We start from the raw sequence: 26,679 nt of genomic DNA, 5'->3' as shown, positions 1-26,679 counted from the left end.
AAGAAAACTATATGACCATCTCAGTAGATTCAGACAAACTTTTGACAAAATTCAACATCTACTCTGACAAATACTCTTAGGAAACTATGGATACAACAGAAGCAAAAACATATAGCTGGCATCACACTTGATGGTGAAAGAGTAAATGATTTCCACCTGAAGAAAGCAAAAAGACAAAGATGTCTCTGCTCATTATCTCTATTTAATATTGTTTTAGCCAGCACAATGAGGCAAGAAGAAGAAATAAAATGCATCCAGTAAGAAATAGGAGTTATATTGTTTTAATTCAAAGATGAGATAATCATGTGTGTAGAAATGTCAGCGAAGTGCCAAAAAACTCTCGGAACCAATAAATTAGTATCACTGTGTTCCAGAATATAAAAACAAAACACAATATCAGTCATATTCCTGTACAGAAGCAATGAATAATCAGAAATTGAAATACAAAATACAATTTATAATAACAATGACAAGTATTAAATTCTCAAGGATAAATATGACAAATGATGTATACAATATGTAAAATGGAAATTGTAAAACATTGCTGAGAGAAATTACAGAAGATTTGAATAAACAATGAGATATAATCTGCATGTTGGTTAGAAGACTCCATATTGTTAAAATGTCAGTTCTTCCCAAATTTATCTACAGGTTCAATTCAAAGCCAATCAAAAGCTCAGCAGGCCTTTTTTTTTGGATGGGTGATGGGTATAAGTTGACAAGATGATTCTAAAATTCATGTGGAAATGCAAAGAACCCATATCAAGGGCCAGGAAACTTTGATCTGCAGTGCACTTCCAGCCCACTGCCTGCTTTTGTAAAGAAAGTTTTTTTTGAAACACAGTCATTTCTGTTTATTTAAATATTGCCTATGACTATTTTTTCACTGCAATGGCAGAGTTGAATACTTACAAAAGAGACCGTATTCAGAATTCTTACAAAAGAAACTGTTATTCTGTCACTTTAAAGAACGACAACAACAACAACAAAAAAGTGCTGGCCCTTAAATTAGAATAGCAAAAACAAGTTTGAAAGGAACAAAGTTAGAAGACTAACATTACTTGACCTTAATATAAATTTACAGTGCTAAAGGAAGTGTAGTACTGGCAATGAGTTAGATAAGTAGATTAATGAATCAAAGTGAATAGTCCCCAAATAAACCTACAGTTACGTGAACAACAAACTTTTGACAAAGATGAAAAGGAAACTGAGAGGAAAAGAATAGTTTTCAACAAAGATTTCTGAAAGAATGGATATCTGCATGTGAAAAGGAGTGGATTTAGATTTATACTTCTCAACTTTATACAAATACGAATTCAAAATGGATCATAGATCTAATGCAGAATCTAAAACCATAGAGCTTCTGAAGGAATCACCGGAAAAAATCTTTGTGAATTGAGGTAAGGCAAAGATTTCTTAGATATGACACTAAAAACATCCATAAATGAAACAAAATTATAGATTGAATTTCATCAAGATTAAATATTTCCAAAGCATATATCTGAGACAAGGCTTGTATCCAGAATATATGAACAAGCCTCAAAACTCTTTTGATAAAATAAACAAATAATAAAAAATGAGCAAAACATTTGAACATACAATTCACCAAAGAAGACAAAACAATGGCCAATAAGTACATGTAAAGATGCCCAACTTTGTTGGCATGCAATTAAGGGAGAAGGAAATAAAAACCAGAGTAAGATACTTCTCCAAACCTATTAGGATGGTTAAAAGACTGACCTCCTCAACTGTTGATAAGAATGTGGAGAAATTGCAACTCTCATATACTGCTGGTGAGAATAAAAAATGGTATTGCTATTCTGAAATTCAGTTTGGCAGTTACATATAAAGTTAAATAGATATACATCTACCATCTGAACTAGCCATTCTAGTCCTCAGTATTTATACAAGAGAAATGAAAGCAATATGTCCATACAAAGGCTTATACACAGATATTCATAGCAGCTTTCTTTGTGATAACCAAAAACTGGACAATCCAAATATCATCAATGGTAAATTAATAAGCCAACTGTGACATAACCATATAGTAGAATACTACTCAGCAATAAGAAGGAATAAATCCTCAATACACACAACTTTGATAATTAAAAAAAAATTTTTTTTTAATATTTATTTATTTTTGAGACAGAGAGAGACAGAGCATGAATGGGGGAGGGTAAGAGAGAGAGGGAGACACAGAATCCGAAACAGGCTCCAGGCTCTGAGCTGTCAGCACAGAGCCCAATGCGGAGTTTGAGCTCATGGACCCCGAGATCATGACTTGAGCCGAAGTCGGACGCTTAACTGACTGAGCCACCCAGGCACCACACAACTTTGATAAATTTTAAAGTAATTGCGTGAAATGAAGCAGACAAGAAGGGTACCTATTGTATAATTCTACTTAGATGGTGCTCCAGGAAATGCAAATTAATCTATAATGATGGAATGCAAATGATTTGTTCTGGGGGTAGAGCACCATGGGTGGAGGGAGGGAATTATAAAAGGGCATGAGGAAACATTTGGGGATAAAATGTGAATAAAATCACATGATTCTGATTGTGGTAATGATACAGTGATATGACACTGTATATGTATGTCAAATTTTGTCCAACTTACCAAATTGTATACTAAATTCGTATACCAAATTATACCTTACTACAGCTGGAAAAATCCATATGAATTGCTCTAATACTGAGCGCTTTTACTTTTAACTACTATAGCTTTAATAAAGAACATACAGCAGCAACCAGCTATAAACATCCCCTTGTCTTCCTCTGGGTAAAACCAGGAAACCTATATTGCAGTGAATCCATTGCATTTGACTTTTTCTGTTGATGACAAGGCATAAGTAATTGATGGTTTTGTGTATTAAAAAACTACTTAGAGCATTGAGATATAGGGTTTTCCTCCAAGGCTCCTCCAGGCCACCATGGAAATGTATCTCTACATTTCATATGGACAACATATGGGAATGTGCTGATTTAGATGAAAATGAGCCCTGAGATAAGTACTATGTAGTCATACTTCCGGAGTTAATTTTGAAGATAATATTTGTTTCAACTTTTTAAATGTTTATTTATTCTTGAGAGAGAGAGAGAGACAGCATGAGTGGTGGAGGGGCAGAGAGAGGGGGAGACACAGAATCCGAAGCAGGGTCTAGGCTCTGAGCTGCCAGCATAGGGCCTGACACGGGGCTCAAACTCACAAACTGTGAGATCATGACCCGAGCTGAAGTCAGATGCTTAACAGACTGAGCCAGCCACCCAGGCTCTCCTGAAGATAATAATTTTAAGGGTTTTTGTCATAAAATAATAACTAACTAGATTTCAAAACTTACGTTATAGGAGGGTACATCAACTCTAGCATATAGATACGACAAATTAAGGCAAGAATTTAATTTTGTTCCCAGTACTATAGAAATCCTCATAACACCAAATCAATTGCATTGGCAATCAGGATTTGCTACATAAAAAGATCTTTAATTTTAACCTTTTTTTTAATTAAAAATTTTTTTTTATTTATTTTTGAGAGAGAGAGAGAGAGAGAGAGAGAGAGAGAGAGACAGTGCATGAGTAGGGGAGGAACAGAGAGAGAGAGAGGCACAGAATCTAAAGCAGGCTCCAGGCTCTGAGATGTCAGCACAGAGTATGATGCAGGCCTCAAACTCAAGAATCATGAGAGCATGATCTGAACTGAAGTTGAACGCTTAACCGACTGAGTCACCTAGGTACCTAAAATTTTAACCTTCTTTGAAACAGGCAAAGGTGCTTTCCCGTTTCCTTTTTTTGGCTATGCTTTTGACCTAGACAATGCTTATTAAGTACAGTATACAAGACTATGGGAAAGTCAGACAAAAACCTTGAATTGATTCACCATGGAACTGCACACATCTGAGGAGGGTACTGTAAACTACAGCACCACAAAACTGTAGAACTTGAAAGCAGGAAGAGGTGGTTAGAGATTACTTTGTTCAATAACCTCACATATGAAATCTGAGAGGACAAATGATTTATTTGATGTGCTGAAGCTAATCTGTGTCTAAACTAGAACTTAAATCACCTATGAACCTGCTCTGTTCTTGGTAAACCATACCTGCCCTCTGTTAACCATAGTGCCATCCAATGTAGGTGACAAAAAGGACCCACTAAAACTTTATCATATCATTTTCAGTGCTCCTCCAGGTATAAATTAGTCTGACCCCCCCCCCACAAGGTACTAATTGAATATTTAGGTTACTGAATGAATTTAAAAAGAGAGGAAAAAAGCCCAAATTGTGAAACTGGAAGTTAAGCAATAACTTACTATCTTGGAAAATATTTATTAATCTTAGTAAAAAAAGTAGTTTTGACGAAAGTGATTATTGTTGATTTATTCTGACAATCCCTGAAGTATGATGTGCTTTATAGGAGAGGGCATTTCACTGCTATGATTCATGGTAGTTTCCCTGTTCCTTCCATCTGTAAAATGGGTATAACCCTGAGTTCTAGTGACCCAAAGTGACCAATTCTTAGGCTGCCCAATTTTGTATTTCAACAGTATTGGTATGCATGCAGAATTTTGTCATTTTCATTTCCTTATATTAAAGGGCACATGTTTATTCGATACCTTCCTTATTCAATGACTGTGGAAAACAGACTACATCTGCTGGAGAGCAAACATTGTTTCTTCTCTCCAGATGTCTGCTTTTTCTCCCAGAAGTTGGAGAGCATTGGACAAGCAATAACAGATGATGAACACATGCATAACTACAAATGGGCAAGCTGATTGTTTTCAAAATTGGTATAAACATTTGCTCTTGGGTTGAGATTTAGCCCATAGCAAATCTTTACATTTGCGTTATAAACTCTCAACTAAAAAAAAAATGTTTATAATGGAAGTGCTGACAATGTGAAAATTCAGTCATGGTCAGGAAAGCAGTTTTGTTTAAAAATGCCATTTTGCACTTCCGTATTTACTTCCTAACCAGTGACTGAGATGTCAATTTCTTCAAAGTTTTCTTTTCCAGTCCAAAGGAGAATTTGACAACTGTTTTGAAATGAACAAGATATCTGAATTTTAGCCTCTTGCTTCTTCAACAAATACCAATTAGAGTACAGAACCACATGCTGGTTACTTAACTGGTTACACAGATGATGATGAAGAAGAAGAGGAAGAAGAAGGAGGAGAAGGAGGGGGGAGGAGGAGGAGGGGGAGGAGGAGGAGGGGGAGGAGGAGGAGGAGGAGGAGAATGAATGAAACAGAAGAGAACTAAGCTTGTTATTCAAGAAAGGTTTTGCTTTTATATAATATTTGAAAAAGAAATTGCAGCATTTATCAGGAAACACTTTGCACTTTCTTGCCTTGACTACACCAAAGCACAGTGAGTACACTGACTAGAGGTGTAAGGTAAGGTCAGAGAAATCCCTTGACTTGCTTGTAAGTCACTTGGTGTGGGACCAAATGTGTGATTTGCACTGTGGGGTTGATATTCAGTGACTCCAGTGAGCCGGGTTGGTGTCTTTTCTGTGTCTCCTAATGTTCGTACAGACGTGGCCTTCTCTTACATAATTGAATTGCAAAGATTGCCCTACTATTCACTCACATAATGGCAAAAAAAGAGTAAAAATACAGATTAGAAATAAAGGTAGAGAAACGTGCTAGCAACACATTTTACATGCAAAGGTTTTTCTTTGGAAAACCATGATTGGGGTGGAAATTGTAGAAAATGTTGTATTTGATTACAGCTCACGGTGGGAACCTCTGCTATAATGTTGGATACAAGGCAATTATTTTCACGTGAAGATGTAAAGCTACTATTTTTGACTATCCAGATTCTTACCTAGATTCTCACTTATTTGCAGGGGGTTTGAAGTATTTTTATAACAAAGGGGGAAAGGAAAAACTATCCCAAAGACTGGTTGATGTGAGTAAGCAGACTCCTCATGCCCATGTCACCATGTGGATGTGAACAATCCAGTCCTACTCTCTTAGATTCAGACATGAGAAGAAGAACAAATGGTTCTTACCCTTGACATAAACGCACCCAGGAGATTTGTCTTCAAACTCTTAGTCTTTTGCAGGCAGATAAAAATATGTTGAAGTCTGAGTTACCCTCAGTGGGCTACTAACACTTAGAACTTGCCCAACACTGCACTTGAGCAAGGAGGACAATACTGTAAAATTTTAACAGTTGTGTTTTCCTGTATTCAAGCACACAATAGGATGCTCTGCTCACAAATAATTAATGCATGAGAGAGGGCTGCAGCTCAGAGATAGAAACTGAGTAACAAGAAGTCATTGTTACTCAAGTAACAATACCCAAAACATTAGGATAGAATATGGATTTTGCCTTTGTATTTTGTTTGTAAGCCTCAAATCATGTAAATGTTCAACCTTGCCCAAGGTTAAGAAGACTCCCACTGAGCCTATTAGTATATGTGGGGAACAGTCTGGGTGGTGGAGTATCAGTCCTCAGAGTGGATTGATATTCTGAGGATTAATACTCAGCCCTCTTGGGCTGCTAGATTTCTGGAACTATTTTGAAAAGAGTGTTATACACCATCAGAATATAATGAAAAGGGCATGTGTGTGAAAATATGGAATCCGTTCTCATTTTCCCTATTAATGAGAAAAGTTAATTTATTTGGGACACTGAGACACTCGAGTGAAAGGCATACCTTGAATAAAATGGTACAATATAAACCTGAGTTGGCTAGTTAATATTGCTAGTTATTTTGAATTTTTACTGTAATTGAACATCACATGAAAAATGCTGTATATTTTTAAATTGAGTGGAAAGAGCTCTGATGGACAGAATAAGAGCAGAATTAAAGATAATTTTTTTCCCCAAATGAGATCTTTTTGGCTCATCCTCTTACAATTATTGCTTGGAGTACTGGAATGTATTCTTTGTTTATAACTCAATGATTCCCATAAAGGCAGCACTGTAGCACCACATAAAATAACTATAATAATTTGTTGTAATTGAAGAAAAATGTGTTTGTGCAGAAAGCACCTCACAACCACAGTTTTAGTGAATCCTTTCCATAATCATTTGATCAGTACTTTAATGTGAGCTGATTCAAAATATACTTTCTAATAAGTGCTTTGCTTTTTTTTTTTTCTTAACTACTTGGTGATATCCTAATTAACCATGCTCAATTGATTGCTTTCAAAATAAGAACTAAGAGCTCTCATCTAGTCAAGTGGAAGCCAATTCAACTCTTTTACACTATGGCAATGATACATCTCACACACACTCATAGCCTCACCCACACATCCACCACATGTAGTATATTAGCAATATCATATTCGGACTCTTCTGCTGTGAGTCAGTGTAGCTTGACAGTCACATTTCTATGGATTTTTGCCTCTCATTTTTCTTTTAATACTTATAAGAGTAGGTTTTAATGTTCATTTTTCATCAGCACATGGAGATTGTTTTTGGAATTTTTTTGTGTGATCACTTGACAAAATCTCACATCCGGGAAATGTGCTGTTTCACTTGGAAAAAGGCAAAAGAGTAAAAGGGAGGAAACGAACTCAAATCGGGCAAAAGGAAAATGACCATTTCACATCTTATCTCAATCGCCTCTCTCTTTTTTCTTTGCGAGTCAAAGTTAAACACATCTAATTTGGGTTGACAACACACTTAATCATTTGATTATGAGAATGTAGCCAAGTAGCCAGAGAACCTTTGTGCACGGCGGCGTTATGCTGTGGTAGAATGGGGGATTTTCAGATCCTCGTTACTGTGTATCACATGAGCACTGCTTCTCCAGCCATGTGGATAAGTGACAGTAGACGATATAATACCTAACTTAATGCCATACACAGACCTGAAAAACTCTTTTCAGCACATATAAATCTTCGTCCAGGCATTACACAACAGGAGTTTAAAATGGTACATGTAAATCATCCAGACTTAAGCTTCCTAGGAAACACAAACCATTCTCTAAGGACATATGAGACCAGAACTTCAGAAGATGCTGTCTCACTGTGGGATGGCAGAAAACGGCGGCTCACGGACCACCCTGGTGAACAGTAATCAACAATGCAGTGGCCCACTTTATAAAGGCGTCAGACAGTCTGTAAGCAAAAAGGCAGAGCCTCCAACTGAGATAGACCCTGCTAATAAGTGGCTTCTAGTAAAAAAAAAAAAAAAAAAAAAAAAAAAAAAAAAAAAAAAAAAAAGCAGCCAGCTTTAACATATGCAACAGGTCTCATATCACAATATATTGATTGCTTCAGCATTCCACCTCCTTTCATTTGGAGCAACTCCATCAAGATTGTTATCTTGTAACCCCTTAAGTAGCGGTAGAGAGTATCAGAGAATATCTCCACGCTCTCACAGCCTTTTGTATCTGTGTTATGGTGTTACATTTGCAAATGCCTCCCCACATGCCTGTTTCACCTGCTGGACGTGACTGCCAGGAAAATGGCACCATGTCCTGTTCATCCTACTATCTCTAACTTTTAGTATGGCGCCTGCTCAAGAAGTCATTTCATACATATTTGGTGAAAACGTCGTTCTATTCCAGTACTTTTCTTAGCAAGCCGGACAAGCCACTTCAAACGTGTTTTAGTTTGTTTCCCAATCTAACAAATGGGAATAGTAACAGCTTTAAGCATTTCACAAAAAAATTGGCAAAATAATATATTTGAAAATATGTCTAAAAATATTTTTACAAAATGCGTTTGCAAGGTGAGGGCTTGGGTATTTCTGGCAAGGTAAGCTGAATTGTCTGAATAATATAATTATTATCTGATATTCAGTAGTGGAGTTGAATTTGACTTGCTCTGACAGACAAAAGCCCTTTGGTCTTATGTTAAAAATCATCCAAAATAATCTTACTAATTTGTATAATTTATATAAAACATTTGACGAGGAAAAACAACAAAGCGATTACTTGAGGACATACTGAAAATATTTCAGTTTCCTTATAATTCTGACTTTATATCATCAAAAGTACCTCAGTGAGTGCCCATACCTGCTGTGATAAGTAGACAGACTAAACCACATTTTGTCAATAGGAGGAAGTTACACAAACTGGGTACACAAATAGAAAATAATAATGTTGAAGAAAGTATAATTAATTAATTCAAGCTTCAAGATAAGATCACTGGATCCTGCTGACCCTACATGTTAATCAGTTGATTGATTAATTGCTACAATCATAATAATTATATGGTACAAATCTAAGTACACTTAATGATAGTGTAGACTCAGAGTTACAAGTTCTTTTCAATCTGCATATCTTTTCTCTTTCTTGAATCAAGAGTTGGTTTCATTTACTTTAAAGATACCTTTTGGCATGTAGAACTAGAAAGCTTATGTCAAATTTAGCCAAGGTTCAATTTTGCTGGTCCAATTAACAATTTTAGGTCATTTCTCAATGCTCTGTTGAAAATTTAAAACAATCTCATCTATGAATAGGAATTTGGTGTTATACATATTCATCAAATTTTATTACTCTTTTCACATGCAGGAATCTCAATTTTAGGCTTTACTTTTTTTTCCTACACACACACACACACACACACACACACACACACACAATCGATATATATCATGGTATCTTCAATTTTGCCAAAATTTCCGTTCTCATCACTCTTAACTTCTGATCAGCTATTCAGTGTTTCCGTAGCCGTATTCATTTGAGTGATTCTGGAATAATTTCTCGAAGCACAAAGGTGTCTTGAACCGCCTTTATCCTATGTCTACAAGAACAATACCAGGATGAAAAATCAGTTCATTGATGCGTTGTGTTTGGCCTAGCCTTCTACTGTACACAAAGCAGCTCATCATCACGTCTCTATTTCTGTCAAATACATTTTTACCCTGTTGTTTATTTAGGTCCAAACCTGACCATGACTGTTTATCGAAGCTGTCATTAAATCTTTGTGACTTATTTCTTTACTTTTGGTAATCTTTCTTATATATGCTTTCTCTCCTCGCCCCACCTCTTTTAAAACAAATAGTCAAAGATTCTTAAGTCAGTGAGCAACTTAGAACTCATCCAGCTACTAGATGCTTCTTAGACTTGTGCATACAAATGAATAAATTGGAGGGCTTATAAAAACGCATTCCTGGGCTCCATCCCTAGAGGCTGTTATTCTGAAAGTCAGGAATGGGGCTTCAGAATGTTTATGTTTAATAAGATCCCAGGTGAGTCTGCTGCCACTAGCCTGCAGACCGTACTTGGAGCAGCACTTATTCTATGACTTTTTAGGGGATTTTTTGAAAATCTTCTGAGAATCTTGCTCCAGAAAATACACAGATAAAAATACACACAAATTTGACCAACCTTTGGGCAGTGGGTCATAAGCCTTGTGCATACCCATAGATGTTAATTTCAGAATTTTGATACAGTATCATTTAATCACTTTACAGAGAGATAAAACTGGTTCCCCAAGTGGTTAGGACACTTGCCTAAGGTCATACTTGATTGGTAGCTGAGTGTAATACCAGGATACGACAACAGGGTTTTCTGCTGCCAATCCTTTCTCTTCAATGCGTCCTGCCAATAATCACCAAAAAAAAAAGTCTCTAAAACATAATTTTCTGTTTTTTCACTGCTTTCCTAAAAAATGCCTAAAGGGGTTTTCATTGCTGTAGATTAAAATTTAAAACGTCTGTAGTATTGAATTCTCTGCAATTAGTTAATTTATTGGCCAACTATTTACTGAGTAGTGTCTCTGACAAAGGTACTGTGTGAAGCAGGATGCAGGATGAAGTAGGACAGTGGCAGGCTGCAGCCTTCGTGGGATTTACAATGCTGGCTTAACTGGATGTCCCTCCTATATTTTCTACTGTGATCTCAAAATGCTTTCTGTATTCCACTCAGATTCCTCACTCGCCTCAAAACAGCACCCTGATCTAAGTGTTAGAACTGTTGCTAATTTTCTATCTCAGTCTGGCTCTTCAAACTCTGCATACACTGAACGACTCTTTAGAGAAGTCATTCTGACCGCCACGCTTATAGCTTTCCCTTCCGTAGGGCACTGTCTTCACCACTTACTGTGCCACTAGCTCACTCACGGTTGCATACTCCTCTCCAGGCAGTTTACCTCTTCCCTCTTCAGTATCCGCCTCAAGGAATGCACTTCTTGGCTTGGGGTAAAATACTCTAATGTCAGCATCCTATGAGAAGGAAGTCCTTACTCTCCCCTTATTTGGCTTTTGTGGAGGAGAAAGGACTGAATTCGGTGGTTCTCAAATCTGCCACACATCAGAATCACCCGAGGATTGTGTTTTCATAAAGATTTCTGAACTCCATCCCAAGCACACCGAATTAAAATCTATGAGCGGGTCTGGGAATCTATTTCCATGAAGGTGATTTGGGTTGAAACCACATTTGAGATCCCCTAGGGTAACTGATTCTGAGATCTCTTATAATACTGTCAGTTCACCCTTTTCTTACACGTTTGTTTTGTTCTGTTTTTCTTTTTTATCATTACAAATGCACTTACCCTTGGTACAGAAACTTAAAGACAAGTAAAGCAAAAGAGTACAAAACCCAAAGGCTGTGTAAGCATTCAGAGATAATGTCTGTTAATATTTTGAAATACTTTTAGTCTTTTGTCTCCTTATAAATATTTACATACATATTTAAAAATAGGTCCACAATATACACACTTATGTTCTATTTTAATATTCATTGGCATTTTACTTGGAGAAGTAATGTTTCTTACAACACAATTTAAAACTGTATAATATTTCATTACATAAATGTGCTATAATTTAACCTTCCCTAAGTTTAGACATATGTTAGTTTTACATCTTTAACTATTATAAATAAGATTTTGGAAAGCGAGTTGGTACACATTCTTGTGCATATCTGTGGAAATTCCCTAAGGTAAATTTCTAGATGTGTGATAGCCAATACAAAGGTGTGCACATTTTTAAGCCTTTTGACATATAACGAGCTAAAATGTCCCCCAAGAATGTTGTGGGGGTTCCAATTCTCAGTAGCCAACAATTCTTGCCTCACCATGAACTTTAACAGGCCTTTCATCTATAGCCAGGTGTTTTTATATCAGTAGTTCCTTCTTGGGATCGTCAACTTATACCCATACAGCATAGTTCACTGCGTGGACATTGAGTCTTTTGTTAAGGTTATTAAATGTCTATCTTCCTTGTAGGTTGTCCCAATGTTAGAGAAAAGACGACTCTAAAATAATCTTGGAAGTAAACTTTGATGAGGTGTAGCGTAAAAGCTAAAAACCTGAGGCAAGAGAATGCTATTTTCTTGTGCGATACCTTATTCTGGCCATCTGTTTAACAAATATCTGGTTCCAAATGGTGCCAATTAAAACTGATGGCAAATCTTAATAACTTCTACTTGTGAATAGCAGCAAGACCAACATTGTGCTTCTTGTGTAGTTATCTGATGGCAGTTGAGGTACCTCCAGATTTTACAGGGATATGCAGTCTCTCTCTCTCTCTCTCCCTCCCTCCCCCTGCCCCACTGTCTCTGCACTGGTGATCCAGAACACCCACTGCTAAGCAAGTATGCAAAATGCAGTGCTGCTTAGCATTGGGAAATCCCAAATCTGGTGCCAAAAGATTTATAAATATAGTAATGAACCCTCTCGTGTCAAATGTGAGCACTGTTTAACAGAGCAAGTAGGAATGGTCTTCAGGACGCTTTGCAGCTGGAGTTGTTCCACTGCGAGAGAACGGAAACTTCATGATGGCAGTTGTAATACCAGATCCTGGAAAGGCAATTTACTTCAGTCTGCAAAGTAAACTAAAGGGAATGGCTGCTCACACATGGTCCTGATGCCACCGACATAAGAAACACAGCAACAGGAGCAGAGAATTAGGAATTTGGTGGCAGATGGAAAGGTCTGCAGGAAGTGTCCACCCAGCTTTGTTTGGCCCATATTCTAAAACAACTAGAATAAACACTTAGTGTCATAATTTATACGCATATCAGTACCAATAAATCAGAATCATGCAAACAGTCATGTTTATTATATTCTTGTTGCTTAATATTCATGACAGTAATTTATTTTTATAGTACAGTTTCACTGTTCTCTCCACCATTGCTCTGCATTTAAGTCTGGCAAGTTGTGTGAGCAGGAGTTCAGGTAACCCTTTGAAGACCGCAAAAGTTCACTAGGCTTATCAAGATACTTTATTGCTCATCTAATTTTCCCCTTCTTGTCTCACAAACTTTTTAACCACCAAGATGAATTCTCTGTAAATTATATAGTAATAGTACTTTGACATATAGAAAACGTGCAGACAAGAGTCGGCATATTTTTCTGAAGGTAGCTGCACAACAGCTTAAAAGACAGATAAGAATATTTCAAGAATTGGAAGCAGTTAATTCTTAAATTTACCACCAGCAAAATGGGTGAAATTAAGCAGTTTCCACCTGTCTTATTCACCTACTCACCAACAATCCTTCCAGCCCCCTTTAGCAGTAAACTGCTACTAATTACTATGGGTTGTTAAAGGCAGAATTGTACGAAACAACCACACGAAGCACCTTATGTTTTTATATTCACGTGGTGCTGGTGCTACAGAGATGAGTAAGACATAGCTCCTACACCAGAGATACTTAGGTCAGACTAAAGGATGGAAAACAATACTGTATTCTTCTGTACCTAGATATGAGACAGCTTTATTCAGTTTCATATTTAAAAATTCAACGGAGCTAATTCACAATTAAGCATCAGAGAAAAGACTTACAAACATGCAAACCTGGAAAATCACTTTTATAAAAAGAATTTCCCAATTAATGATACTGCCATGATCTGTGTACCTTTTTGTATGTTTTCTCTGTTTCAACAAAGATGTTAAACAGTTTTTTAATGTTTACTTATTTTTTGAGAGAGAGAGAACACGCAAGAAAGGGACAGGCAGAGAGAGAGGGAGACACAGAATCGAAAGCAGGCTCCAGGCTCCGTGTTGTCAGTACAGAGCCCAACATGGGGCTCAAACTCAAGAACCCGAACTCAGGAACTGTGAGATCATGACCTGAGTCGAAGCTGGACACTCAGCCACCCAGGCCCCCCTTAAACATTTTTTTAAGAAGAAGAATATCATTGAGTGTGAGTAGACACAGTATCAATTTTTAACTATAGTTGGGCTTTTTCCATTATGAACACAATGGGTTGAAATAATGAATTTAGTTTATAGAGTCCATGAAAACACATTTCCAGCACATGACATGAGAGGCAGAGCAATGTTTTCTTGTGGTCCTACCTTTCAATTAAATAACACCTAAGATGAAAGTTATGAAAAATTTTGGGGCGCCTGGGTGGCTCAGTCGGTTAAGCGTTTGACTTCAGCTCAGGTCATGATCTCACAGTCTGTGAGTTCGAGCCCCGCATCGGGCTCTGTGCTGATGTCTCAGAGACTGGAGCCTGCTTCCGATTCTGTGTCTCCCTCTCTCTCTGCCCCTTCCCTGCTCATGCTCTGTCTCTCTCTGTCTGATTAAAAAAAAAATCAGGGTAACCATCAAAAATGAAAAAAAAAAGAAAGTTACGAAAAATTTTATGATATTATTTCTTAATTCACTTGCTAGAAAAAGTAGTAAGGACATAGTGCCTTGTTCCTTCACACACGTTAAGCATTTTTTTCCTTCCATTTGTTAGGTGTGTTTGAATTTAAATGGTGTTTAATTTTATATTTAAAGTCTTTTGGGGCTCCTGGGTGGCTCAATCGGTTAAGTGCCTGACTTCGGCTCAGGACACGATCTCACGGTTTGTGGGTTCAAGCCCTGCGTCGGGCTCTGCACTGACAGCTCAGAGCCTGGAGCTTGCTTTGGTTTCTGTGTCTCCCTCTCTCTCTCTGCCCCTCTCTTGTTCACACTCTGTCTGTTTCTATGTCTCAAATATAAATAAACATTAATTTTTTTTTAATTTTCCCAGTGACCCAGGCACAAGAATTGAGTACCTGTAATGTTGCCATGGATACAGAAAACCATAAAAATTTTTGTTGCTTTTGTTTTAAACCATATGGTTGGGAGAAAAATCCTTCTTCCAATAAACAATGACGGTTTATCTATATATCAACATGACTTTAGGAGTTTACCATTTTTGTGATTCAAATTAATTCTAAAAATTGTCCAAAAGTCTAAAGAATTCCACTTTGTAAATTTGGAATGCCCCTCTCTACAATTCTTCCCATCCTCACGGTGTTTGCAGTCCTTCCCAAAATGGTGTGAATTTTCTCTAATTGCTCCATTTGTTCCAAATGGCCTTCCAGACTGTGCTACAAAGTCCTGACATGTATTCGTGAACTTGGATGTGCACAGACTGGTCAGATCTGCAAATGTCATAATGGTAAGACTGAAGCATTTGTAGCTAAACACTTGGGTGGGTCCCAGTTCCAGTTGTTAGGTGGCTCAGGTGAGATAAGTGAAGATTCAAAAGCTAAAACTTAAGGCTAAACACTCCTGCCACAGTCACAAGGAGAAGAGAACAGTGGTACAGGGCTGCATGCAGGTTTCTGCATGCAAGTTTAAAACTGCCCACACTTAATATGACAGAGAAATGGGTAAAAGTGACACCTGGGACTTCAAATTTAATTTCAGATTCCAATAATATAATTAAATAACATGAATAAAGAGCTAATTAAATTTTGTGTTGCAGTAATAGAAAAGTATTGCCAGAATAAGGGAGGGAAGTTGGTCCTGTACTGATAAAGTTGTATGCTTAAAATATTCCACTGAAGTCTGATTTATGTGATGGGCTGAATGTGTTTGTCCCCCCGAAATTCATATATGGAAGCCCTAACTCCCAATGTGATGGTATTTGGAGGTAGGGCCTTTGGGAGGTAATTAGGTTTAGATGAGGTCACGAAGGTGGGGCTCTATGATGGAATTAGTATCTTTATAAGAAGAGGAAGAGACAGAAGAGACCAGAGCTTGCTCTCTCTGTCCACCATGTGAGGACACAGTGAGAAGACAGCTCTCTGCAAGCCACAAAGAGGGCTTTCACAGAACGGGATGCTGGCTCCCTGAGCTTAGATTTCCAGCCTCCGTTACTGTGAGAAATACGTTTCTGTTGTTTAAGCTACTCGGTCTGTGGTATTTTGTTATGGCAGCCTAAGCTGACTAAGAAAATTTTCAAACTTTACAGGGGCATGCTTGGAGGAACATAATCTTAGTGATGAAGGATCTGGAAACATTACTTTGTGAGAATTATTGAAAGAACAGAGAAAGGGAGGTGAACACTGAATAGAGGTTGCAGCTTATGTTTTAGGTCTTCTCAAATACTAAGGGACTATCAGCATCTTTCTCAGACGCTATTTGGATTCTGACATTGACCGATGTGTTTTCTAGTTAAGCTCTAGCTGTACTGTCTTTCCCCTTTGTGGAGGACTTTGAATCTTCTGCTCAGCTAACACAGCTCCATATTCGTTCAGCAATCCAGCTCTCAGAAGCACTGAACATTACAAATTCAAGCATAACAGATAGGGTTTTGAGGTGTTTCTGTGTCCAGTATTTGCTCAGGATCATTCCATTTTTTCCCCTAAAACATTTTTAAAATGGAGCACAAAGAAATAGAAATTTCCAAAAGAAAAGTTTGAATGAGGTAATAGTTCCTTCTTAGGTGCCAAGTAGATATTCAGAGGATAATACACAAAAGGTGTCAAAGAACTGTCTTACATTGTGCTTAGATATGGACTTGCAGGAAGAGTTCCCCGAACCATTGATTTTGTCTATTGGTAAGACAGTATCAACCCTCCACCAGCAGGACAGATGGCAATAATTAGGTCTGCTCACCCCTTACTTGGCAGAGGAATGGATTTGAGATCCCAGAGAGTCCACTTTTCACCAGCTAAACACTCAAAGTGAGAAGAAAAGAGAAAGGGGCCAAGAGCTGACTGGTTAAACAATAATCATGGACTCAGGGTGTTAGGCATTTGACCTTTTAGAATTTCCAATTTTATGAAAAATAAAGATGTTGCATGAAATAAAATGGCGACGGGGGGCTGCACATTTAAATGGAAAACTAAAAGTCAACAAGAGGAAGAAACTCTCATGATTATCTGATAGAATTTTTTTTATAGTTCATGGATTTAAAAAAAATTAATGTTTTTACTTATTTTTGAGAGAGAGAGAGAGAGAGCAAGCCAGCAGGGGAGGGACAGAAAGAGAGGGAGACACAGAATCTGAAACAGGCTCCAGGCTCTGAGGAGTCATCACAGAGCTCAGTGCAGGGCTCGAACCCACGAGCTGTGAGATCATGACCTGAGCCAAAGTCGGACGCTTAAAGGACTGAGCCACCCAGATGCCTCTATAGTTCATGGAGACTTTTAAAAACATATTTTTGCCTTTTCTTCCAAGCATATTACTTTTGCTTTTAAACCCAGCACAGCTATTTGTTTTCTATAAAAGCATACCCACTCTCCATGTGTCTGTTTCCCAAAGTGTAGGTAGAAAATACAGAAGTCATTCACTAGGGGAAAATTCCATTCTCCAAACCATGTGGCAGTTCTCAGTGTGGTGATTCTGCAGTTCCAACCTGAGCAGAACTTCGCCAGGCAGTTACAGTACTCCAGCAGCCATCATGTCTACAGTTGAACGCTCCACAACAATATGGAGTGAACCAGGTGAAAAAGGCCACATCTCAGGGAGCCCACGATTGTCCTGAGTGTTATTTGCAAACAATTGTTTTATGGATAGAGAGGTAGAGGACTAAAGTTCAGGGGCTTGAGCAAATAAGAGCATGTAACATGTGTGCGATTCAGTTAAGAGAAAACAGGGTAGGCATCAGGTCTCATTCCATAGCAGGTTTTGAAAATACCTCACAGGAGGTCAATATGAAACTTCTCTTAAGAGAGTTGTAACAATAAAATGATAATAATAACAATAGTTATAAAAGTTTTTCATTTTAAAATCTAGAATATCATGAAGCGTGAGAGCTGAAAAATAAAAATAAAGTATTTCAGGTCTGGACGACATGTGTGTGCCCATGCGTATGGGGAGGGATGACTTCTTGCTTGATATGATTTAGTTGATAACTTTTTAAATGTTTTTGATTGTGAGAAAGATCTACAATGTTAGAAATATTTGCACAAGCTGGTGTATAGATTCCCCTGCCACACCCTAAACTCCTCACCTACCAATGGGTGTATCATTTTCATAGGCTGAAACATAGGGTACACTACCAGACAGCTAATTTTCCACCTGGGAGATGACTTTACTTTGTAGCTGTCTCTTCTGGTGCCACTGTGAGTGTCACAGATTACTAACACTAATATTTAATAGAAACAAGGCACTGTCAAGTTGGAGAAGCAGGCTGGTCTCTGGGTTATGATTAGGCTGTGTGTCCCATAACCAAGTGACAGACTTTGGATGAATCAAGTGAGGTTGGGCCTAGAAATGGTTGGTGGGACAAATGACAAGTGCCATGAGATAAAGAAAGTGGAAGTCCCTGGATTGTGAAGCAAGAGAATATCTTGTAATATTATCTTCAACATGTTTGGTACGGTCAGGAAGTCTGGAAACAAATACTAAGGCATAATCAAGATGGTCATATGTGTCACTTAAGACAGCTTTCCTGGAGGCGTGGAAAGATGTGGGCATGGACAGAAAGGTCATTTGAGAGTGTGGTCTAGACTGATTGTACTCTAATTTAATAATACTAGCTAACATTCACTGAATACCACACGCCAGGAAATCTGTAAGTAAGTGCTTTGCTATGGTTAGCATTCCATTAAATTCTTACAATCCCCACAAGAGAGGTACTATTTTTACATCCATTTTATAGATGTGGAAATTGAGGTGTGGAGGTCAAGAACTTGCTCAAAATCTTAACAGGTAGTAAATAGTGGAGACAGCATTGGAATAAAGGTGGTGGTATGTCATGCAGGTAAAAATTTGAGCTTAGTTGATGGGAGTAGACCTCACTGAGAAGTCAACAGGAGTGGCAATCTGCAGATGTGCCAGCGGTAAAGGAATTGGGCGAAGACCCTCAATGCACTGGGGCTGTTCAAAGATGAGCCAGGACACCAGTGGGCTTCAATGAGACTGGCAAGGCAAGAAGAGTGAATAATGAAGTCTTAAGAATTTGTGGGCGACTAGATCATGTAGGGATTTGAAGATCTTGCAAAGAACCTGGCTGTTCTTCAAAATGAAATGGTGAGGCAGTCGCATTATTTAGCTTCCATTACTAGAACGATGCCGTATTGGGTGAGAGAAAAAAAAGAAAACTTGCCGGGCAATTAGGAGCAGACATTCTCCTCCTGGAGATGTGGCCGGAACCAGAGTTGGCGGTGGGTGGGCAGGCAAATTTTCAGAAGACGTCTCAGTGGTGATCACAATGTGGTGTCAACCCAAGAATGTGAAATGAGGCAGGAGCCTCAGTGTAGAATAAAAGGCCACAAACTCTCATTTTCATTAACATCTATTGATGCAGTGAACCTGATAACAGGCAATGAAAACCAGTCACTTCTATCTACCATTAGAGGAATGGCTCAAGGTAACGGTTTCCCACTAAGATATCGAGGAGAAATTCTGCCTTTTGCTATATATTTTTTAAAAGCACGTCTATCCAGTTGGAGCAGGGATGCTCAGGAAGCTGACTCATGAAGGCCGACTGGCTGATTGCTCAGTTTGAAAAGTTTATTGCTTTGCAAGTGACCTCTTAAGGATATGGAAGAAAGGAGTGCAAGTAAAAGGAAAGTTTTAAGGCAAAGCAAAAAGGCAAGCACCACATTTCCTAATGGAGCTGATATCTTACCACTCAATTAATTTCAGAGTCAGGGCCCAATCTGAGTTCTGAATCACCTTCTAGTTTTACTTATAAAGACTTTTCATTAAGCCAAATTAAGTAGATGGAGGTCCAGTTGTTTATTATCTAGCACTAAACCATTCCTACAAAAAGACACCTGTGCAAGCCATTTGGCTCTAGTCAACTATTTTTTTACAATTTAATTATGAATATAATTAGAATGAGTTAAGAGACAGGCTAGGCATTAGCCATAAAACTTCCAGTTTGCTAGAACACACACATAGACACACACACACACACACACACACACACACACAAGGATTAAAAAGCAACCGCAACAAAAGCCCCCATCAAGTCTGTGAGAATGTTAGCTTGCAGTGGAAATGTTAGTGGAATGGAAGTACTTGTAACATCTACCTTTATTTTAATTTCAAATTTCCTTGAAATGGTGCTGTAGAGGATATTTTTATACTCCATTATTTTATAGCTCTGGTTTCTTTAGGGTGACCCTTTAAAGCCTGCTTTTTGCTTCCTACGGTTTTAAGGCAATTTGTCACTATCATGCATTCAATGTTTAGCAACTGTTTGTAGTCAAGTGCCTTGCAAGCTTTGTTTCTTTTCTCCCAAAGAGTGTCATCACGGAGTTGATGATGCATCAGAAATAGTTTGACCAAAGGGCAAGATAAAGTCAAGAGTAAAGAAAATATTTGCAAATATACTTGACTGGCTTCCCCCACCCACCCTCCCAATTACTTATTGAAGGCATACTTGAAGGTAAAATGGCATGATGGCCACAGGGGGAAAAATAACATTCGAACATGCAATAGATACTTTCTGCCACGGGGCAATGCCTTTAATTTAAATCATTTTTATATGAGGATAATGTGACTGACAGAAACACAAGACTATGAGTTGTATTTTAGGACTTGCATGGGATATACTCTACCTTTGGTGACCAAAACTTTGCATTTTAATGGTGTTCAGTCAGTCTTATGAATACTATTTCTCACAATTTGTTCTACTGCTTAATCGGTGTTTACAAAAGCTGAGCATTAAAAAATATATTGCCTTTAAGTGCATGTGTGACAACAGCTTTTAAACTGAAGACTTATATGGAACATCATTACTGTTTCAGTTTATCACTGACTTGCCTAATCTCTAAGGGTTATACACATATATACCTATGTGTGCATAGGCATATACATAAAAAACATGATATATAATAAACATTTTATATATAATAATATATAAATACTACATATTAAAAATAAGTAGTATACATGTATACACACACAAAATATTTGCTTTGGAAAACTGGAAAAGATGACAAAGACATTGCTATTAGAACCATAAGGTCATTTTGATTACGTAATTAGCATCGATTGAATTCCATGTAAATATACAGAGCATTGCTTTGCTTAGGGGTAGAAGGAAAAGTAATTATTTTTGTACACAAAGGGAACTTTGGAAACTCAGAATACAGCAAACCAACAAATGCAAACTCACGTGTTCTAATGAGAGCACCTAAGAGCTGAGGTGAAGGTGCCCCAAATGAAATTATCAGATAGTCCTTGAATAAAAGATCTTTGACCCAGGCTGAAGGCAAATCCCTAAGCCTATCCCTCACAAATAGGAAATAATACAGCTTGTAAGTAAATTCATGAGGCAATTTCTCTTTACTTCCCTCTCATCTACTAATCAATCAATAGTTTCACTGTCATCTCAACTCTGGCGATCATTTGGATTTGAGAGAAGGCAGATGGAAATGGATAGACTAAGAGCCTTTGCCGCATGGAAGGAAAGCATGGTGCTATCTTCACGTAAGCTAAGAGGGGTGGAAAGTATGTAGTAAGTGAAGATATGGCTCCATAAAAATGTCCAGACCTCAATTCCCAGAGCCTGTGAATATGTTACCAGACACAGTAAAAGAGATCTTGCAGATGTGATTAAGATAGGGCCCGTGAGATGGAGGAGTTAGTCTGGATTATTCAGGTGGGCCCAATGTAATCACGAGGGTCCTCAAAGGTCAAAGAGGGAGGCAGAAGAGAGTCAGAGGGGGATGTGGCTACGGAAGAGGTCAGAGTGATATGATGTAATGCGATTGGTGCCTGTGAAGGTGGAGGCCGACACCACTAGCCAAGGCATGTGGGCAGCCTTTAGGTGTTGGAAGAGGCAAGTAGATGGATTTCCGCTAAAGCTTCCAGAAAAGAATGCAGACCTGTTGACACTTTGCTTTTGGCCTAGTGAGAACAGTGTCAGACTTCTGTCCTACAGAACTGTAAGATAATAAGCCACTGTTACTTTAGGCCACTGAGTTTGAGATAATATGTTATGGTAGTAGGAAACTAATACCCATGTTCTCTGGAAAACAGTGGTCTTAACTCAGAAAGCAGAGAGAAATCCCTGGCGAAGCACCCTGAAGTGGTCTTGGCTTGTTGCATGTTATAATTTGATACAAGGGAAAAACTGCAAAAAGGAATACTAATAAAACTCAAGCTTGAAATAGTTACTCACATGAAAGATGAAAATAAACACTGCGTAGAGCTAAATAAAAGTCAAAAGGGAATGGGTGAGCAACTGGTCATAAAAATAATAAAGGGTTAAAAATGTATTCAGAGAGGATAGCATTAAAGCATGGATGCTTTTAATGTTGAGTAGTAAATACTGAAACATTGCTCATCCTTGGAAAGTTCTACCTTACTTCTAACCTAAAACTCCACTATCAAAATTTCTGATCATTAAACTTAATTCTAACTTTGGTTTTAAAAAAGAAAGAAAAAATTGGTTGTGGTCTTACGTAGAATATATAGGTCTTATATAGGAAGATGTAATAGACAGATTTTTGGCAACGGCTAGTTAGTTATCCTTTGAGTAAGATTTCTTCTAAATAGTCCCCCAAAGGCAATGTATGATGGTGGAAAGTATTTATGTTTTAGAGTCTGGAGTTGAATGCTAAATCTAATCTTTTGAGCCATGTGAACTGGAAAAATATTTTATGACTTGCTTTACTCTTCTGAAGAATTTATTTCTTTGAAATCACTTACTGAGTACCTAATACAGACTAAGGAAAATGTTATCCTAGTTAATTCTCACAGTAACTTTATGAACTAGAAATTATTTTCCACATGATCTTTCTACTTCTCCAATATCTCCTGCTTTGTTATTTTGAGGATTAAATGAGATAACTGTAAAAAATGCCAACAAGTTTTTCTCTTCTCTTTCCCTATCCCAGGGACTTGGGAAAAATGCAGACATTAAATCAGAAACGACTGTTTGTTTCTATTCTTTGGTTGTGTGGAGTTATCAGAATGAAAAAGATAGAAATAGAGGTAAGCTTCGGACATTTCCTAGGATTTAGATGTACTAGAGATGTCCAGACCCCCGTAGGACTTTAGCTACAAGATTGCATCACCGATCATAAAACTCGATAGCTGTGTTTTTGTCTTGAGTTCACTTTCACAGTACTAATACCGCTTTCAGCACAAGTCACTTCCAGGGAATTAAGTCCTTGCAGTCAGTGGGTTAAATCCCCACGAAATAACCTGCAGGTGACCCAGTTGCACTGACCTCAAATATAGAATTTCAGATCAATGACTGCAGTACTTGGATTCTGAAATATCAAACAATCTCTGGTGTTTTTGTTACCTCAATGAGTGTTATCAGACAGGGGATCACTATGGCAATTACAGGTTCTTATCATATTAATGTTTGTGTCTGGCCCAAAAAGAAACTATTTAAAAAAGTAAATGCCTTCTGTTCTTTTTTCTCAGAATATGTAATGGTGACTTTCAAACACATAATGAGAATTAACAGTAATTCAAATAGCACAAGTGGTCATTAATTGCCCGTACATGAAATAACATTTCCTCCTCAGAGGGCGAAGCATTCCAGTTGAAAGTGGAATTCTTTTGGTCTATTCACTTTTTAACTCTGTCATGAAAGGAAAACAGATCTCCCAATTTCTCCCAAATAAAAATGTTAAGCCTTCACAAACTAGCATTGGGGTTAGTGAAAAAGAAAAGGGAAATAATGTTATAGGTACATGAACTGTAACATTGACTGGCATGGTGTTTTGCTAGTGTCTAACCAAAGAGTAGGAACCACTTCAAGTATTTACACAAACAGAGGGAATTAGTTCGATGCAGGGAACTGGTTACCCATATGATGAGGAAGTTGAGAGCCAAACAAGGAAAGAAAAGTAACCAGGAAACTAGCTGCTGCAGGAAGCTACTACCAGGCTGGATAGGAAAAAGACAGGAGGGTTCCCACCGCAAGATGGAAGCTGGAACCACAGTGGGCCTCTCCAGTCAAAGCTGAAGCCATGGAAAAGATGGACCTTCAGGTAAAGAACTATCTGAGACAGGTGGGTGGGCAAGGGAGAAGGGGTGGAGGATAACCTGACACACTAGCTGGCCTTTTCCTTCCCTGCCCCTCTGCTATCTAATGTCAGGGCTTACACTGGCTACAGCAGTAGGAGGCCAGCCCTCAAGAGCACCTGGGCAATGTAGCTGGCTGGGGTCAACCCTCCTACATTATAGAGCACAAAGGGAGGGGCAAAGATCTGATGGCCAAGAGCCCCAGAGCCAGCATCTACGGACATCTTTCCCATGAATTTCCTTTACCTGGTTGGTTTCTTTTCATGAAAAGGCCAAGAACTCAGAGGCAGGTCTCCTGAGCTTCTCACTGTATAGATTTTATGGGAGGCAGTGAGACCTATGATAAAACCCATCACCTCTCTGGGACTGGATATGAGTCTTTATAGTTTTGAAAGATTTTTTTTTAAACTCAACTGGCATGCAGTGGGGTAAAAATACCTACTCTGGTGTAGTTTTACCACTGTCAAAAAGTATGTGGCCATTCTCCCATTGCTTAAGGATATTTAAATATGAACTACCAAGGAGTTTAGTTGAGTTTATAACACCAAAACTGACTGCAAGATTCTGACAAAAACACATAGCTTAGTAAGCATGTTTCTTCCAGCATTGTTACATATTTCTCCACCGTGCTATCCGGTTGGTTAGTCCTTCCATTTTACGCAGTAAGAAATAATAAGTACTATTTTGAGTTAGGCAAAACAAGGTCGCTGAGGTTGATTCTTCTTGCCTTAAACAATGATAGAAAAACTACCTCCGTCGTAAGATCAAGTGAAAGCAAAACTCCTTCCTTGTTTCCATATTGCATTCTCAGACAAAGTTCGACCAAAGAAATACTGTTAGCATTTGTCTAGGACCTTACATTTTTTAAGGACTTTCTTAAGCACCATCTCGTTGGTTCTTGGCATAATCCATTTTATAGGTGTTGGCAAAAATCCTTGCAATAGCCATCAGTCACAACAGCATGATACCACTTCAACTCTGCCTTGTTCCATTCCGACTATGCCAGTGTTTCTGAAATTCTGTTGAGTGGGCGTTGAGTCCAGGATAGTGCAGAGATGGTCTTATTCTTTGTGTAAATCCAAAAGACATGCCGTCACATGGGTTCTAAGGGCCTGCTTCCCCTATCTCTTAGGTAGGAGAATGGCTTGCCTTGTATCTTTAGAATCAGGTGGACTAAAGGAAGCTTAAATGATGGGTATCTATATCACAACCCTCATATCAGCATAGGTGCAGGTATGCTTACAAATAACATAACCCTCACCTAAAAGTCTGGAGACCATGACGTGAAATTTGTATGACTTCTTTAAATATACATAATCAGAAAGAGGTACCCCAATGCAAGTTCCCCAATTTCCTATAAGAACACTGTGCTAATATTGTGTTAATACTAATCTTTCATGCTCGCCATGTTCCAAGCCAGTATATCAGAATAAGCTGTTATGGAAATGCATGCTTATTTAGTTATTTTCTTTATTCCTCCTTTTAAAAAGAAGTTGAACCTGGGAACCATAAAATATTGTTCTTCTTGAGAAGCAGAAAGAACCATGACAAGGGATAAGAGCTGCAGCCTCCCCTCAAAACCCATAGTTAAGACACTGCTACTGTATTCAACAACAGCAACAATCACAACAACAAAATTGTGAGCAGACAGCAAGAGAAAGATCTTGGGAAAATAAATTCTGTTGCATTCCTCTTGATATCATTGTTCTGGAGCTTTAAACAAGTATGAAGACTAGTGGAGAGGGAAACAGAATAAAAGGGCATTTTGAGGGGCTGTTCTCCAACATGGGGCCCCCAATCCCCCACTCCCACTAATGGAAATACTGTACACACAATCATCCAATATCAGACCTCCTAAGCAGAACATTTTTTTTTCTTGGAGATTTTTCTCTTGGACTTTAATTAAACTCCTGCCAGGCTTGCAAGCTTTTTAATTTTACCTTTCTTTCTTCTTTCTTTCTTTTTCCTCCTTGAATCAGCTTGCTAGCCAGGAAACTTTTTCCAAGCTGTCACAATTATAGTAAGTGTACCCTAAGATATTAAATTAGATGTACTGGTAGTTGCTTCTCCAAGCATCAATAGCAAAAGTTTCCTTGCATTTGGAAAGATTTTCATTCATTCATTCATTCATTCACTCTCTTATACTTAAGTGTGTGTGTTACAAATGCAAAAACAATAGAAAAGGAAGCTTCGAGGAGTGTACAATGACTATTGGTTTGTATGTGACATAATTCAACCTCCTACAAAGTCACCAGTTTAACAGAAGAAACCTGCCATTACTTAATTGAATCTTCTTACACTGCTCATAAGCAAATTGTAGCGGAGTATTTACTAGTATTGCTGGGTGAAGGGTGAGGGAGCCTTGAGAAGGTGATGCCTCAGTTGATGATTTAACTAACACCTCTTTAACGAAATGTAATGAAAGCCACTTAAATTCTTTTTCAAGACGCTTTTGTATGCAAACTCATTGCCAATTCTGAAACTCTCAAGGCAGGGACTGGGAATGCCAAAGGTGATCCCTCTAAAACAGATTCCGTGAGAAGCTATTTTCATTTGAGGTTGTTTAGTTGAAAACTGGCCACTCTAAATAGGTTACCCTATTCGCTAACAACAAAGCAAAACCAGA

At 38.1% G+C, this 26,679-nt stretch overlaps 1 protein-coding gene across 2 annotated transcripts in view; it reads right to left on the bottom strand.

Moving 5' to 3' along the window:
• ARHGAP15 (Rho GTPase activating protein 15) overlaps positions 1–26,679 on the bottom strand; it is a 619,910-nt gene that overhangs the window by 106,694 nt on the left and 486,537 nt on the right. The window contains exon 13 of one of the 2 annotated variants that reach the window (XM_030327812.1): positions 9,674–9,699. The exons of the other annotated variant lie outside the window; for it this stretch is intronic. Coding sequence (XP_030183672.1) covers positions 9,689–9,699 — 11 coding nt within the window. The 3' untranslated portion in view covers positions 9,674–9,688. Of the gene's footprint in view, positions 1–9,673; positions 9,700–26,679 lie in introns of those variants that run through there. 2 annotated transcript variants of the gene reach the window in all.

Source organism: Lynx canadensis, chromosome C1 (genome assembly GCF_007474595.2).
Source record: "Lynx canadensis isolate LIC74 chromosome C1, mLynCan4.pri.v2, whole genome shotgun sequence".
Lineage (NCBI taxonomy): Eukaryota > Metazoa > Chordata > Mammalia > Carnivora > Felidae > Lynx > Lynx canadensis.
Note: the sequence above shows the minus strand (reverse complement) of the source record. Positions and strands in the feature narration are given on the sequence as shown.